Source organism: Dreissena polymorpha, chromosome 13, assembly GCF_020536995.1.
Source record: "Dreissena polymorpha isolate Duluth1 chromosome 13, UMN_Dpol_1.0, whole genome shotgun sequence".
Lineage (NCBI taxonomy): Eukaryota > Metazoa > Mollusca > Bivalvia > Myida > Dreissenidae > Dreissena > Dreissena polymorpha.
Genome location: NC_068367.1, coordinates 73,598,766 through 73,615,565, shown reverse-complemented (window position 1 = coordinate 73,615,565; position 16,800 = coordinate 73,598,766). Strand labels below are relative to the sequence as shown.

At 34.2% G+C, this 16,800-nt stretch overlaps 2 protein-coding genes across 4 annotated transcripts in view; one reads left to right on the top strand and one right to left on the bottom strand.

Moving 5' to 3' along the window:
* LOC127854904 (uncharacterized) overlaps positions 1 to 16,800 on the top strand; it is a 200,061-nt gene that overhangs the window by 74,776 nt on the left and 108,485 nt on the right. The gene's annotated exons all lie outside the window — the stretch shown is intronic.
* LOC127854901 (uncharacterized) lies at positions 88 to 13,539 on the bottom strand. The gene is given in 6 exon segments (XM_052390005.1): positions 88 to 779; positions 781 to 2,134; positions 2,250 to 2,353; positions 3,492 to 3,653; positions 4,271 to 4,624; positions 13,466 to 13,539. Coding segments are annotated over 6 exon segments (2,298 nt in total). The 5' UTR covers positions 13,481 to 13,539; the 3' UTR covers positions 88 to 470.

The following is a 16,800-nucleotide window of genomic DNA, read 5'->3' as shown; positions in this document are numbered from 1 at the left end:
ATAAAGAAACCAGTTTGAAATATGCTTAGTAAACAATATACGTGTACTTAATGGTTTTACTGTTAAAAGTAAAAAAGAATGGCCATGTAAAAAGCAAAATAGAGGTTTATTTTTTTTCAAGTAATTGTAAATGCATAACAACGCAGTGTTTCAAATAATTTTCCTTCCTTATTTGTCCATTATATATAGTGAGAGTATGGATGGTATTTATACTGTTTTTATAAAGTCATCTGAAAAGCTTGGATTTTCAGGACTAGAGAAATAAGCACACGCATATGTTTTAATTTTAATTACTGCCCATATGTTTTACAAAACCAAACACCAACAACTTAGGAAAGAATACCGTTCAAAATTCTATATGGAAATGTTATTGTTTGACATAGGGTTGAATACTATAGTGGAACGGATGTTTTTTTATTTACCATGATGCATTAGGGCAAGGGACATAATTTAGGCTGTTAAAGCTTCTGCTAGGGGGACTGACTCTCCTTGTGACATTGGAACAAGATTGGGAATTTCGCCCCACCTCTTGCAACGATTTCCGCCGCCTTGTCGTATGATCGGACGTATGCGGTTGCGTCTTTTGGTGTGATCCACATTATTCCAGAGCATGGTTTGTACTGAAACGTGCCGGTCTCGCTGGTAATGCACGTGGGTTTGCACATCAGCCCACATCCGTGACTTGCAGTAACCTTGGTTATAGACGGTCCGATCTCCGGAGCCCGCATGGCGATGATGCCGTGGGCGGACGAACGAGCATATCTGGTGTCTACTACGGTAGTAGTCAGTGTATTCCCCAAGATAATTTAGGCCTTGTGCGGACACTTTAATGTGAGTCGATATTGCATCTGATGGAAGACATTTCGTGCTCGGAGTCTGTGCAGAGTTGTCGGTTCCGTCAACGGTGTATGTCACCTGAACAGGAACAAATAGCCAGTCAGAGGCCGATGAGTTGGAAGTGTACGAACTAGGATATTGCATATATGAATCAAGTGAGTCTGAACCAGGTACGGGAAAAAATGACATCGGTTCCGCAACTGGAAAGGCATTTCCTGAGTAAACATCTTGAGGCGCTTGTTCTACGTTTTGCCCAGCAAACACATCGCTAGAAATATTCCTGCCCAAAACGTGTAATGTTCGACCATCAGATTTCGGGCCAAGGAATTTTTCTCCTATTTCAAGTGGTTGCGAGATATATTTCTGATTTGAATTTTCACTTACAGATGAGATAGACACCATATCTTTCTGCTGTACAGCCCTTCTCTTACGTCTTAAAGCCCCCAAGCCTGCGATGATCGCCTGACCCTCTTGCGTTCTCGGTTCGGGGGGAGGACCGTCGAATAATCTTCCGACGGGGAGCATTGCGACCTGAGCTCTTGCTAGAGCTGCGCTTGGAGATGCTGCCCTTTCAGTCGCAGAGAATCCCAATGCACCCGTAGCAAGTGGAGCTCCTTCATCGGCAGAAAGCATACGTTCGACGGAAACGCACACTCCGCGGGCCGGGTCGCATCTTAAATATGGAGAGCCGCAAACCGGGCACGAGGGAGAACGCTCGTATCGAAACCACATTTGAGTCCAGTAGCTTCGATAACCATCATTGTTGACGTATTCTGGAAATCCGTCCATTGGTCTAAATGCGGCGTGTAGTCCAGGTGCGTCTGGATAGTCAACGTTTGGGTTTACTCGACAGTCACGGACCTGGTGCATGCGGAACATTTCCCAAATGAAGTCTACAAATGCATGATGGAGGAAAAATACGGGATCGTGGGCGGCTGTTGTAATATCTGCCAACTGTCCACCAACCCAAAGGTGAGCACCACCGTGGTATCCTTCAAAGTCGAATGGAGGTAGCGCAGTTGGACGTGTGATTTCGGAAGTACGACAACGCGTCAAGATCATTCTGATATTCTCTTTGGTGAACAGCGAACTTGTGCCACCTATATTTCTGGTCAAGGGACCATTAATTGCAGCCCAGTTGGCGAAGGGTCCCGTAGTAACCACACCGTCACCGTTTCCAAGGAAGGCCGGGGAGAATAAGATTGAGTCTGCCGGATTCGCCATGTCAAAATCAAGCGTTGAGTCCCAGTAAGGTAATGAAATGCGTCTGTCAATTCTTCGCATTGCTTCCTCGAATCTGTAACAAATTAAATTCCAGATGCATAGACAATATTGTTTACCGAAAGATGACATAATAAATTACGTTTCATTTCAGAAAATAAAAAAGTATATTAAATTATAATGATCCGTACAAGGCTAGATAGACTCTGTGCCATCCAAGAAAGTTGGCACCCCCGTGTGCAGAATCGGTAACAATTCCTCGATGCAGATTGGCGAACATGTCATACTCCCCATTCTGAAATATCATGTAAATACGCAAGGGCGCGCGTAAATAAAATATTGAATGCGAACATTAGGAGGTGAATGCTGTTCTTGAAAGATATCGTCATACATTTTTTATGAGTCATTTGAAATAGCAATACTCGGTACGTAACATACCTTAATTACTCTAAGTTTTCGGACACTCTAAGTTTTCGGACACCCTCTTTTTAGCCAAAATAATTATTTTTCGTGACTCTATATTTTCGGACATACGGATTTTCGTCCATAATTAATGACTCCAATTTTTCGGACAGTATATTTAACAGCGCTATTTTACTAGATTTCTGCTCTGTTTTCGCTTATCTGGGACCCTTCGATCATGGAGTTTTACAACCGAATTAACGTAATAAAACCTGTCATAGAATGCCCTGACGGCAATGGACCATTACAATTGCGTTATTGGGTAGATTACAATGTATACCTGTAAAATAAACGATGGTTTCACCCAACAGCGTTTGAAATTTTATAGTATTCAGGAAGCAGTATGGTTGTTTTTTATGACGTTTTTTACAAACCATTTCAGGTAAGCGATTGCAAATAAGTGAAGTTGTACTTGATTTGAAGCAGGGAAAAGAGAGTACAACACAATAAAATTATTGCACATTTATAATTGGTTTTATTTCATTACAATAATTGACAAACTACCATAACATGTATGTCTCTTAATTTTCGGACACGCGTACTTTTTGAATATTTTTCGTATCAAAATTTTCGGACACGAAAAAAAATATTTATTTTTAAGTGTCCGAAAACATAGAGTAATTACGGTAAGGTTTAACCGATTTACATCAGAACGATTGTAACGAAAGCCAAAGTCTGACTAAGTAAAATTCACTTGTAGAACAATTCAATAGTTTTCGTGTGCGACATGCCACCAGAATACGAAGTAACTTGTTTCCATCATATTTCAAGATAAACACGATGCACGAATTAAACAGTCGATTAATAATCCATAACTTCTCTCACCTAGTTTCTTACAAACAACGCTCATTCCACAGTTCGCAAACTCTGCATGCAAAATAGGCGGCGATAAACGGTGTCTGATTGGCTGATCAATTAGTTTAATGAAGAGTGGTAAATTACTGAAATGTTACACCCATTTATAACCATACCATTTTCAACATGCGCAATGCTCCGTGGAATGCATTTCTTTCTCCGTCAGATATCCGTCTATATTCCCGTCTGATTCGGAATCCTGTCGGCGGGATCATGCCATCTCGACCACCGGAATAGCGCTTGCTTCTTGATTGCTTTGTCCATGTTGGTTTCATCATCTTATTCAACGATAAATGAGCAATGTTAAATCAATATTTAAAAACGAATCTGACCAGCATATATTTAAATGATTGATAAACAAATTAGATTGCATGCAATATAAAGAAGTGAAACTCCAGCTGCTGGAGCAGTATTGAATTTTCATTAAAAACAAGCATAACTTTAATATTGCACTTTTTCGTTCCTGCTACGAGTTATTAATACATATAATAAAGTAACTAGTTTTTATTAAATGTTGGCATTATTTTTTCTTTGTAGGGGAAGTATATTGATTAAGTAAATAAACACTATACTTCAACCTAATTATACATTTTTACACCACAGTATTACATCAACTGTAATTCATACAAACCACTTTTAAATAAGAATGATCTTGCAATCATATTCAAGTTATAAAAATGACGCTAATTGAAACTAAATTTAACAACAAGAAAGTTTTAACAGGTGAAGTAAAAAATAATAATGGTTTGATTCATCGGACCATTATATTAAATAAAGGTATGTTTTTGAGAAGTTTAATAATACAAAATTTAACAAGTTAACGATTACAACCAAATATGTAACAAACTTCGACTCTACTTAAAAAGTCAAAGGATGTCAGAAACGTTACGCGTACGGATTCAAGAAGGCCGTTTACGAATTCCATGTCCGTCTTTGTGATGTTGTAGTTCTCCCAGCGCACCCTGTCAGGTTTCCACATGAACTGCTGGATACAAAACATGTGCACATCCTCTAGCGTCTTCAGTCTGGGCACATCGGTGCCAGCGTAGTCAATCGCAATCTCTACCCCAGCCTGTAGTCCAGCATTTTCCCTTTGATTGTTGTGAACAGGAGATACTGAGGCCTTCTGACCGGTGGCGTTTGCTAAAGGTGTTACTCTGTTTACACAGTCGATGAGCTCCTGGGGCACGAAATTTCCGAGCGGGTCAGCATATGTAGTCGCCGATACACACAGCAGCACAGCGATTGTCTGAACATATATAAATACATATGAGATAAATTTTGAAAGCAAATGTATGTCCTCCCAATATGTTCTTGTCCCGAAAAAACTAATTATACCAAAGGTAGTTAGCGTGATGCTATGATAATAATAAGTAAAACCACATAATTTTGAATGAAAAATAATCAAATAATAACGAAAAATTAACTTCTCTGTAATACAAATTTCACTATTAAATATATGTACAACAAGGTATTCAACTCAAAATGACCCGGAAATAGGATGTATCGCTTTGAACAGCTGTTACTTCATTAATTGCGCAGCAATTTCCATGAACCTGATCTTACTAAACGCAGAAATGAAATTCCTGTATTGAAATGTACATATCTTGCAATATGTTGACAATTGCTGGTCAAATTTTAAAAAATAACACGATACACAACTCGCGTTACCTATTCGTCGACGATCTAAACCGATCGAAGACTAAAATCTTCACGGAGTAAAGAAACACCATCGCGTTGGACCAATTAAATCGCTCGAGTGTTTACAATTTCGGCCAGTTGAAAAGTATCTAAACAAAAGTTTCAAAAGGCGCTGGACAATTAGTTCTGATGCAAAATATAACGGCAAGAACGGCTAAGAATGTTTTTTTATACATTTTATTGAATTATACTACCTGGGTTCGTGGAGTTTCAGGGTAAATGTCCTTTACTCCGTGAAGATTTTAGTCTTGGATAGACATAGATATAGAGGTGTGTGTGGTGGTAATGTAGAGTCTTCTGCATTTTCTTCTCAGGTAAAAGCTTGAAAAGGACGCAAGAGAGCAGACATCCCTGACGGACGTCCGCTAATGTCCTGAACAAGTCCCCCTGCTGTCCGCTGAGAAGTTCTGCACTGCTGGCGTTTCCGCAGAGTTCTTGAATGACTTTCACCAGCCCTTCGTCAATTTTGAATCCTCTCATAGCATGCCATAGGCCATCATGACACATGAGGTCGAAAGCTTTCTTAAAGTCAATGAAGTTGTGGAGGTTACGTTGGTGTTGCAGGTGTTTTTCAATTATGATTATGCAGTTGAAGATCTGTTTCACTGTGCTCCGCCCTGTTCTGAATCGAGGCTGCTCTTCGACCAACGGTTCTTCGGCCTTACTTCTCTATCGATTAAGGATGATGCGAAGCAAGACTTTGCTTGGATGACTGATTAGAGTGATTCCAAGTCAATAAGATATTGTTTTCAACTAAAAACACTTCTAGGACACGACACAAATCCACCCAGACAGAACACCACCGCCGTCAAAAAATGTGTGTGTCAATGTTTGCAATTAATTTCTGCCTGCATTGTATAAAAGATCACTACTAGACGTTGTTGAAGTTGTAAGAAGCCTATGTACTTCTTGCGCAGGTTCTATATATGTTATTAGCAAACTAGAGATATTGTGTGGACTTAAAAAACGCTATGATCATGATTCAATAAAATGCAAATAAATATTATTTGCGTTAACGTGTTTATGTTTATTACGGTTTACGTACTTGTGGTGCCGGTCCACATACATGTTTTGGTGCACGTGCAAGGATTTGGTACAGCAACAACTATACAGAATTTCGAACAATGGAAAAAAAGATCATTTCGATGAAGAGGTCATTTAATATATAATGGCAATTGTGGCAATGATACAATTTTAGGGAGGGGATTTCAACATTTATGAAGTTAGAAATAAAAAGTAAATGGCGTCATGACAACGAATGTTTAAAGATTATTTATGAAGAATTTCACGTTGGTATGTGTTATAAGTATTTAGAATCATGTACGGGTAAAATAATTTCAGGATTAAAATTAACAAATGTTAATTTGTTGGTATTCTTTTAAATTTTCATTAAATTAAATCGTTACGAGGAAATAACAATATTTAAAGAATTTTACATAGTTGTTGACGTTATCAGAATTAAGCTATTTGGAACGTATAAACGAAATATAACATATTAAATAGTTTGTTTTTTATTATAATAAAAATTATGGTATGGTTGTTTTTATATAAAAAACAAAATACTAGAAAACTACAAATAAATAAGATAAAGATTATTTGAAAAAAATAAAAAAATACAAAAAATAGGAGAGTACAATTAAATAAGAATATTTGGATAATTTTACATGATAAGAATATAAGAACTAAGGTATAAAAAAATAGGAAAAGTGAGTCTATGCGTGAGAAAGACAATACATATAAACACAAATCATATAAGTTTGTATACCAATCATCATCATTGTGTTTATTTCGAATGCATGAGTGAATATATTAAAGGTCTTGTTAATTTTGAAATCAGATTTTAATGTGTTTTGTTGTGTGTAGTTAAAACATGCTTTTATATGCTAATTAAATGTCTAATATAGTTATGCCTTATTGTTATATGGATGCACGAGTCTATAATTAATCGGCCACTCGTCACTTAAGAGTTTAATGGATGCAAGAGTATATGGTTAATCGGCTACACGATACTTAAGAGTTTAATTAATACACGAATCTGCTAGGAATCAGCTACCCGTTACTTCAGGTAACATAGAGTTTAAATGGTTGAGGAAGCTATTGCATTATATTTATATAGGCGTGGCTTACACATCGGCGTGTGAACATATCCGGGGTCGTAAATCAAGACCTGTGCACACCGAAGATTTAGAGAATAAGACCACGAACACGAGATATGGTGATAAGTAGGCATAAACGTGATGAGACTATTATAATGATTGTGTATAAAAAGAAAACTGTTTGCCTCGCCACATAGTAAATGTAGTTGAGTGTAATTGATACAGTTTATTAAAGCAAGATATACATTAAAATATGTAAGTCATAATAAAATTTGCCTAAGGTTTACACATGTAAACATTAAGTTTAAGAATGCATCCGTTTTAAGCAGGTCGATTAATTAACCTGTCAGGTTGTATAAAGTAGATACATGATATTGTGATCCATTTATACACACACATAAATGACATGTAAGATGCCAAACTGCCATGCACTGGTTTGAAGGTAGTTTTGAGATATCAAATGATATTATCGTTGTAAAGGATTTATTTTTTGAACGAGGTTTTCTATTTAGTTGTCATGATGATATTTAATATGAATCTAAGGGGATATTTATAAATGCGTGCCGTCATTATGAATAACTGATGTGTTTATACGACTATGAAATGCAACGTTTGAACACAATACAATCATCGATCGACGTTTCCACACAGTTATCGGGCAACACTTACGTCTAATGGGCAACGCATGTTGTCACCAGTCGTAAAACACCTTTGAGGTGAAAATTGGACTAACGACAAACGTCATTGGACCTGTGATGACATTCCACTTCATTTCAATTGACATTTACAGTGAGTAATATAACCCACACGTATTTATTTCAGTAAAAACATTCGTCAGAATCTCATTTTACAATTACAGGTATAAATATGTTGATAAGTTATACACGATATTTTTAGATAAATTGTAGTTCAGAATTTTATCTTTCTAAAGATTTTAAATCATAAAATGTATAATATTTTTGATGACCAAAACCAGTATGTGTAGGGTAATAACACATACACAAATAAACTCAAATAATCGTTCTTTGTTCTTTATTCAGCTGTTAACACAATTTTTCCAAGTCAATAAGATATCAACTGATAAAACTTTCAGGACATAACAAAATCCGTCTAAATCCACCTGGACAGGACCTCACCCCCACATGGGGTACTCAAGATAAGCATCAATTGTATCTCCTGTGGGTTAGATCATTCTCCTCGAGCAGCCAAGATATTGCTGCTTAAATACAATACATGCATCATTACATAAACATGTCGAATTGATGGGTCAAACTAATTTGTTGAACTGCATATACGGGCGTATTAGCTTTCTGGTAAGTGCACCGGCTCTAAAACAAACATCAAATTATCCTGTTAGCTTGTCACGATCTGTAATTAAAACAGACTGGACCCAGCTGAAGGCATGCATCTGCTGTCAAGAAACTAATAAGTCTCCGGCTGTATTGACGTAAATATATAGCATGCATTATTGCGAAACCAGATGTATACATGAACTATGCGACAGTGGTGAGCACTTAGTCATGGTCACTGCCGATGTCTGCGTCAGGTAACGCTCTTGTGTTCCTCTATCCAATGCTTGTCTTGAACCGTTCCGGCGCAAGTATGACATCGATCTGGTTTTGTACTTGCCCGTTTGAAGCATGGCAGGTCGTTGTTCTGAACGGTTTGTATGTATGCAGCGTGATTGCCAGGATGAGTTGGTGGCTTCTGGTGAACTAACGAAGTCTCAATAATCAATTAACAGCGCATGCACAACAACTTGTAGCATGTCACAATGACATGGTCTTTAAGAACTGATATACGTAATGTTGCGGGCAGTTTCAATTTTATGCAAGGAATTCTGAAATAACTTCGAACGCAGAAATCGTAATCATTTTATTTATAGCTTTTCAATTACCAAGCTAGTGTACACGTCTCACGTAGTTTGATCACTTTTCAAACAAACATGTAGACATCTATTGACCCGTATTATGTTAATACCTACAAACTGTCGCCCAGATAGGTTTATTCGTTCACCATTCATATCAAAATTAAGATTTTGATATAAATTGCTGTTTCATCAAAAGGTATACAATAAACATCCATGCAAACAAAGATCACTTTTCTCTCTGCCTATTTATATAAAGCGGTTTTTATCATTAAACCTTGTGTTATATAAAACTTTCAAATAGTTAATCGCTCCATTACAACATTACAAAACAAAATTTTTTTAAGAAAATATAATTTATTTTCTCGTCCATAGGTATGTGCAGGTCGAGGCCATCCTGCTCCATACCATACGAAAGAGTATGTGTTAGTAGCACAAAATTTTAGTTAGTTTTTTCAGAGAGACATACAAACACATTATGTTTACGATAAATATTTAAAAAAAAAATAATATCACAAGAATTAATTGTATTATAATAACATTATATGCGCAAATAACACATATCATTTTAACTATCTAATTGGTTAATACATATTAACATTGCTATTGTATGGATGTACTACACACATTTAAAAATGAGAGAACAAAAAGATAGGCATGTCACCAGTGTACTTAATTGTATTTTTAGTTGTACATATTTTGTAACAATAAATTTTATTTGCGTGGGTTTATTGTATGAATATTCTTACAACTGAACAATTTGGGAATCAATTTTTTAGTGAGTCGTCTGTTTTTGGATTTCCCCTGATAAAAGTAGACTTCTCTTAAGTCGTGGAACATGCTGGATTTTGTTTGTTTGTTTACACATAAAGATATACCTTTTTATTTCAAGGAGCAATATATTAATAGGATTCGTTTTTTCATTCGTTAAACATTCCAAGAATCATGTCCTATTAAGAGAGTGTAGGCATATTGACATTATTTATATTCAATACATTTGCAACATGTAGAACAATTATTTAGATGTGCTCACAACCCCACAAAAATGAGTTAAAGTTTCCTCATATTTATTACAAAGTGTGCATTTACTATCATCAACAATGTTCATATAATATAGCAGCTATACAGTACCTCAAATCCTATGTATTATTTTGGTATGTAACCATTGAATATACCTCTTGTTATTTTAAAAACAAAGCTGTGCACATACATTCTGTCAATATCATTAAATATTGCATTTCATTTTCTTCACTTAGTGGTTTTTCAGTTTATGTTTCATATACAAGTTCATATTTTTCTGGGTAATGACAATCTTTAGGTAACAAGAAATATAAGCTCCATTTTGGTTTTTGTTTCTACAGATGCAAAACCGCAGTTTTTAATGAACTCGGCTACATATCTGTTAAGACCTGCGTTAAATACAATATTGATTTGTTTAACCTGAAAAAGCTTCAATTTCTTGCTTATACTTGAACTTTCCAGAGGTACAAAATATGTCTCTTATAAATCTTATGCCACGTTCATACATACTTTTTTCATTAATGCAATTATAACCGATTTTCAAGTTGTTTTTATAAAAAAGTGACATGTCAATTATATCATCAGGTTTACTTATTTTGATTTTGTTAATGATTTTGTAATATATAGGCACAACATTCCAGAAAAAATGTGTAAGATCATCAACAATTTTGTCGATATATGCATTTCCCATTTATCGTGTTTTTTTTTAATTGAACAGTAAATACACAAGTAGAAAACATTTTCCTGTACATTTTACTATCGTTATCCATGTAAGCTTCATACTTTTTTCAAATGAGTAAACGTCAATCATATAAAATCTTCATAAGATTTTATAAGTATATTATGCTTTATTTGTATAGGTCCATTCCATATGAAGTTGTTAAAACAATTTTGTATTTATTTCAATAAACTTCATCCTGGGCTAGGAAGAGAAATAAATAAGTGTGTAAAAAGGGGTAGCATCAAGGTTTTAACTATGGTTATCTTCTCTAATGGAGTAAGATATCTTCTTTTCCGAAATTGTATTAAACTTTTCAAATTTGCTTTTTTGTTTTGAAAATTTAACTCGACATTTTTTTCCTAAATCTGCATCAAATATGATGCCTAAAATTTTAAAATGTGTTGTGCCCCACTGAAGTTAATACTTGGTTTTAATTGAGTGTGTGCTATGTTTTTTTAACATTTCTACATCAGATTTGTTTTGTCAAAGTTTATATTCCATCCAGACTCTGAAGCAAAATTGTTTAATAACTGCAAAACCATAGTAAGATAGATATCAGAATCATCTCAAAAAGAGAGATGTCATCTGCAAATTGAGATATTGTGTTTTAAACATTTCCAATTTTATTCCTTTTGTGTTTTTTTGTGTGTTTCGAATTAAAATAGAGAAAAGTTCTACACTTCAAATAAAGATATATATGAGCTGATTGGGTCACCTTGACGGCATCCCCTTTCAATCCTTATGAAATCTAATAGAAACCCATTGATCTGAATAGTTGTCATGGTGTTATATAATAAAATACGGACCAAATTTCTGAGTTTTGAACTAAAATAAAAATGCAAAAAGTTTTTCTTTCAATGAAATCAAAGGAGAGTGTATCGATGGCCTATTGAAAGTCCAGTGTCATTACAAGTCCAGGTATTTTGTTATCGTCTGTGTATTTTAAAATATCATGTAGTAGTCATGTGTTTTCGCCGATATATATTCCTTTAATAATTACGAACACTATTTAAAAGTATTAAAGAAAGGTCTAAGGTTTTGTAAGAATTGCCTTGGTTTGATTTCTCTTGGTATGCATGTTATAATTCCCTGTTTTTGAGTAACTGACAAGGATTCCTGAGATGAATGCATAATTTAGACATATAAGTATGTAAAACTTAAGCTCCTTAGAAAATTTGGAAAAACTCGGTGGTGAAGATATCTGATCATCGTCTTTTCTCATTATTCATAGTTTTTTAGTGTAGCAGAGATTTCTTCAATTGTAAGCAAGCCTTCTACTGACTGAGATTCATCATTAATAAGTTTAACTATTCGTAATTGTACTAGCTCATCAAATATGTCAGAATTACTATTAGTTCCGATTGTTACTGTTTCAGTATTTAAAGTTTTGTAATTGTTAGCAGCTTCAGTTAAAATTTCGTTTTGATCATATATATTTTTGTCATCAATGTTTAAAATATAAGGTATAGTTTTATTAGATTAATGTTATTTTTTCCAAATTACAAAAAAAAAATATTGTGTTGGTTTTTCTCCTTCATCTGTCCATTTTGCTATTGATCTTAGAAATGATCCCTTGATTTTTGTTTCACGTAAATTTTAGAGTTCCTCTTGCAGTATGTTAAGCTCACCAATGTTTGTTTCATTAATATTTTTTTCTAGTGTTTCCATTTGATTTATAAGAAAAATTCCATATCCTTCCTCTTGTTCGGACTTATGAAGATGAAAAATATATATGTGTTGCCTCTGACTTCCGTTAGAAGAGATTGTTAAAACAGTTGATCATTTAAAGTAAAAAGTAGACACATATAATAATGTTAAAACTAACAGCGACGCTGTTGTTTTGTTTTCAGAATGTAACTATATGTAAATATGTGGACTGAAGTGTGTTTCTCAAACTTATTCACATCAACTGATAAGTATACGTAAACAAAACATCAGCACATATCTCACTGCGGAACATTAAACATTGCGTTTGCAACTGAGTTATTTTAATGTCTTTTATTATAAGGTCGTGTATGTAAAAATGCATAAACATGTGATGTTTTTTAACAAGAAAGTGCATGCATATGAAAAAAACACACCTTAAAACATTTTATATTGACATGCGTGTAACATCATAAAGTATTATAACAATCGCATTGGCATCTAATTGCATTTGTAAATATAGTTTTCCGAAATCTATTAAGGTATCTATATATCCCAAACTAAATTTTGATTAGTTTCTAATTTTACTCATAAATCCAAGGATATATTTAAATAAGAAATGTTATTAATTTGCAAATATTTTGGTAATATGTATAAGACTTATTATTAACTTTGATCAATATACAAACAGCCTTTGTTTACTGACTTTGACAGTTTGTTTTTGTCAAACCAACTAGCAGATATTAAAAAAGGTTTCACAATATTCCGTTGTCATCAATGCCATATTGTTTCACTCGTTTCTGTTGTACAAGAACAAAATATTGATTTATTATTATGTTTTTTAATACTTGTATTTTCGTTTTTTTATAATCCTTCATATATTGTCAAATTATTTACACGGCGTATTTGTTTCCAAATTATACATTTTGATTTAATTTGTTTGTGTGTAGATGTTTATTACATGTTCATCCTACTGTATACATTAATCCTATATGATTAGATTTGCTTCTTGTAAATAAATTGTAATTTAATAAGACTTACTTGCAATATCCCCATGGCAATAGTGGAATTTAAAAATATGTGTTCCAAACGACGACCTTAAACGGTCTGGGGCTTGGCGAAAGGACTTGTTTTTAAATACGTACACTATGATGTAACAACCCTTGTCCTCACATAGTCCATAGGCATAGCCATGTCTGAATATGTCAAGAGGCTGAATTGGAAAAGCGAATACGTGTATTCGTGTGTACAATACTATGAACAGTTGTTGTGTTGAATTCGAACAGCATTATTTAAATGCTTCCATAATGCAATTTCGCACTATATTATGTTTGTTCAAGACTAGCACCGGATTGAGTGTTTGACATTATTATAATGTGTAATATCATGTCCGATAATATGTAATCCTCATATACCGGTAGTTGATAAGTAAACATTTAATATTTTAGCCTTTTAGCCGGAACTAAAGATACGCATTTGAAATTGACAATGAGCAATTAAAATAACGAAACATGTTTGCATGGTAATAGCAACGGAGATGAAAAGAAAAAAATATACATCATCTTGCTGTTTATGACTGAATGGCTATATCAAGTTAAACAATGTTAAGATGGATACAGTGAAGCTCCAAGAGAGCTTAAATGTGTGTAATGTTGTGTTCCTACACTTAAAAAGAAAAATCTAAAATAAATTGCTTGTGTATCGTTTTAATCTTTAATTCCGCCGTATAGCAATTATCTTAGCTAGTTCATTGCGTTTATGAACTTTTGTGAAGCGTGTCGCCGCATAGACGTGAAGGGTGTCGTGTATGCGGTGATTTTGTCTTCAAAATGACCTTTTCTAAGCGTTCAAAATGCTCGCTTGAGCCTCAGAGACTTATACATACAATACATACAAGATTGCTTTACCATAGTGCGATACAAGTGAACGGGGAGAGGAATATCACAATTAAATAACAACGTTATCACATAAAACTTGCATTTTATGATACAAGTTCTGGAACGTATTTACCCTGAGGATGGCATATGATCTGTGATACAGACGACCTCCATTTTACAGTAACAACAAACGGTTAACAATATACTCAACACCACAAACTATTATTAAATTGACTATTAACCGATATCGGAACTTAGTTTGTAACGCGTTCGACTGTAAAACAGAAAATTATAAGATCGAATCCAGATCCGCCACGTCACTATTTGGCTGATGTGGCTGTGGTCATATTTCCTCGGATATTAACCTTGCCTCTGATGCAAGTATTCGAAATTGTCAGATACTGCAGCACTTCTAGCAGGTTCACTGATTAGATGTCAAGTTTGCCACAGATACATATGTAAACTGACTTGCATGTTATGCCTGAAATGCTCTTAAACATGAGAACGCTAATTAAATCTGATAGCGGACAAATTTCCTACGTAACATACACAAGTTTGGTTGGTAGCGGATGTGCTATTTGTTAAAGAACGACAATCAAGTGTTTAGTCTGCATATGACTTCAAATGGTTCATGCACTTGCGGTTTATGTTTCCGGGACATGAATACATCAAATCTTCCGTTTATAGAAATGTAAACTAAATTATTAAAAAAAACACAGCATTAAACTTTCCGTAATGAGACGTATATTTAAATAAATCAACGACTTTTAAATGAATTAAGCTTATAGTGGCTATCGATGTTATCATCATGGTCGACGAACTAATACAGGTAATAATAATTCAGTGCGGACTCAAATGGAAAAGATTATTGTGTATAATTGACATGCTAATGTGAAAAAGACTGTTTGAACGTTAGTCACTGTTCGTTAGTCACTGATCTTTTTATGTATTTTCCACGGCGATGAAATATAAATTACATAGAAATACCATGCTACTAATAACGAACTCGTTACCTATTACAAGTGTTTTTCCTTGTTGCTACAACTGAAAATAATATCACTTTGTTCATCTGTTAATTCCCTTTCCGTCTAGTTTGAATTGTACACGGATTCCTATTCAATTCATAAGATATATTTTAATGCAATTTTTGTTGGTCTCGTCAGATGGGATAAGCGTTAAGATAAAATCATCATTGATTGAGTTACGACCCGCGTAATCAGCACTAAGTCCATTACAGTTTTGATATGTATGCCAATGTACGTGTAATGAAGACGACGTGTTTTTTCTTTAAATTGTGTTGATTGCAAATCATATGTACCTTACTAAGCAATCTTAAAGACACTTATTGATATTCAAACAATAAATTTGTGTAAGTCTTTCGACATGATTGCATTAACAAAGGTATGCTTTTTGCGTACATATTTTAGCGAACGGATTAATTGTACGAATGTGTAATAAGGAAATAAAAACAAATAAATGGGAACGAACAGGTAAATATAATTATCTGTATAATTCTGTATATTTATCTCTGTTATTTAAAACTTTGGTATTAAAAATATTTTAAAGATGTGTTTCCAAGCCTGTATTGTAATATCATTAAATTGTTTCGACCATTTTGATCTAGAACTTGATAAGATTAATTAATTGAACAATGTTGTTCTGTCCCGAAACTATACGGAGATAAATTATTACGTTTTATATTGTAAGCAATTACTTTATTTCAGTGATGTCATGCTGACAGACTTTTAGGGTCATTTTCGACCCTTAGAGAGAGAAAGCGAACGAAAACGCAAACATCAGCTACCATTTTTTTTTATTATAAACGGTAAAGAGGAACGCATGTTTCATTTTATTTTGAAAGCACAGGTTTTCGTAATATTCAGATTAAATCCAAAGATTGAATTGTGAATTAAGTATTGCTTGATTTTAATGATTGTGAAGTCTTGATTTTATCTTAACGCTTATCCCATCTGACCGAGACCAACACAAATTGCATTAAAACAAATAATATAATAATCAGAAAAACGACAAACGTTGTTAACAAAATCAATACGGTTTTTCGTACTTTTTGTGGTGGTTATTAGAAAATCATTATACAAACTAATACGTATTTATTTAATGGTTTCGTTTTGTATTATACAGAACGAAACACAAAACTAAACAGATATATATTCGTATAACAGACGGTATGTACACGGACCCCCATGACAGTAGCGAATTTGTATTTCAATACAAAACAACGCTTAAGAAAGTTGATATCCTTATTCAATTTGTCGAATGCAAAATGAACAACAAAAATAAGATGTATACAAAAAACGAAATATATCTTCAGGAGTTTAAGACATATTCGCAGTGTTGATAAACGAATCAATCGCCTTTAGCATTGAGGGCATATAATATGGGCTATGTAGGCATAAAGGACGTCTGTTCAAATGCAGCGACTCGGATGCTCAAAGTTATTTAGCCCGGGAAGCATGCATCGACTCCAAGTTACGCTGT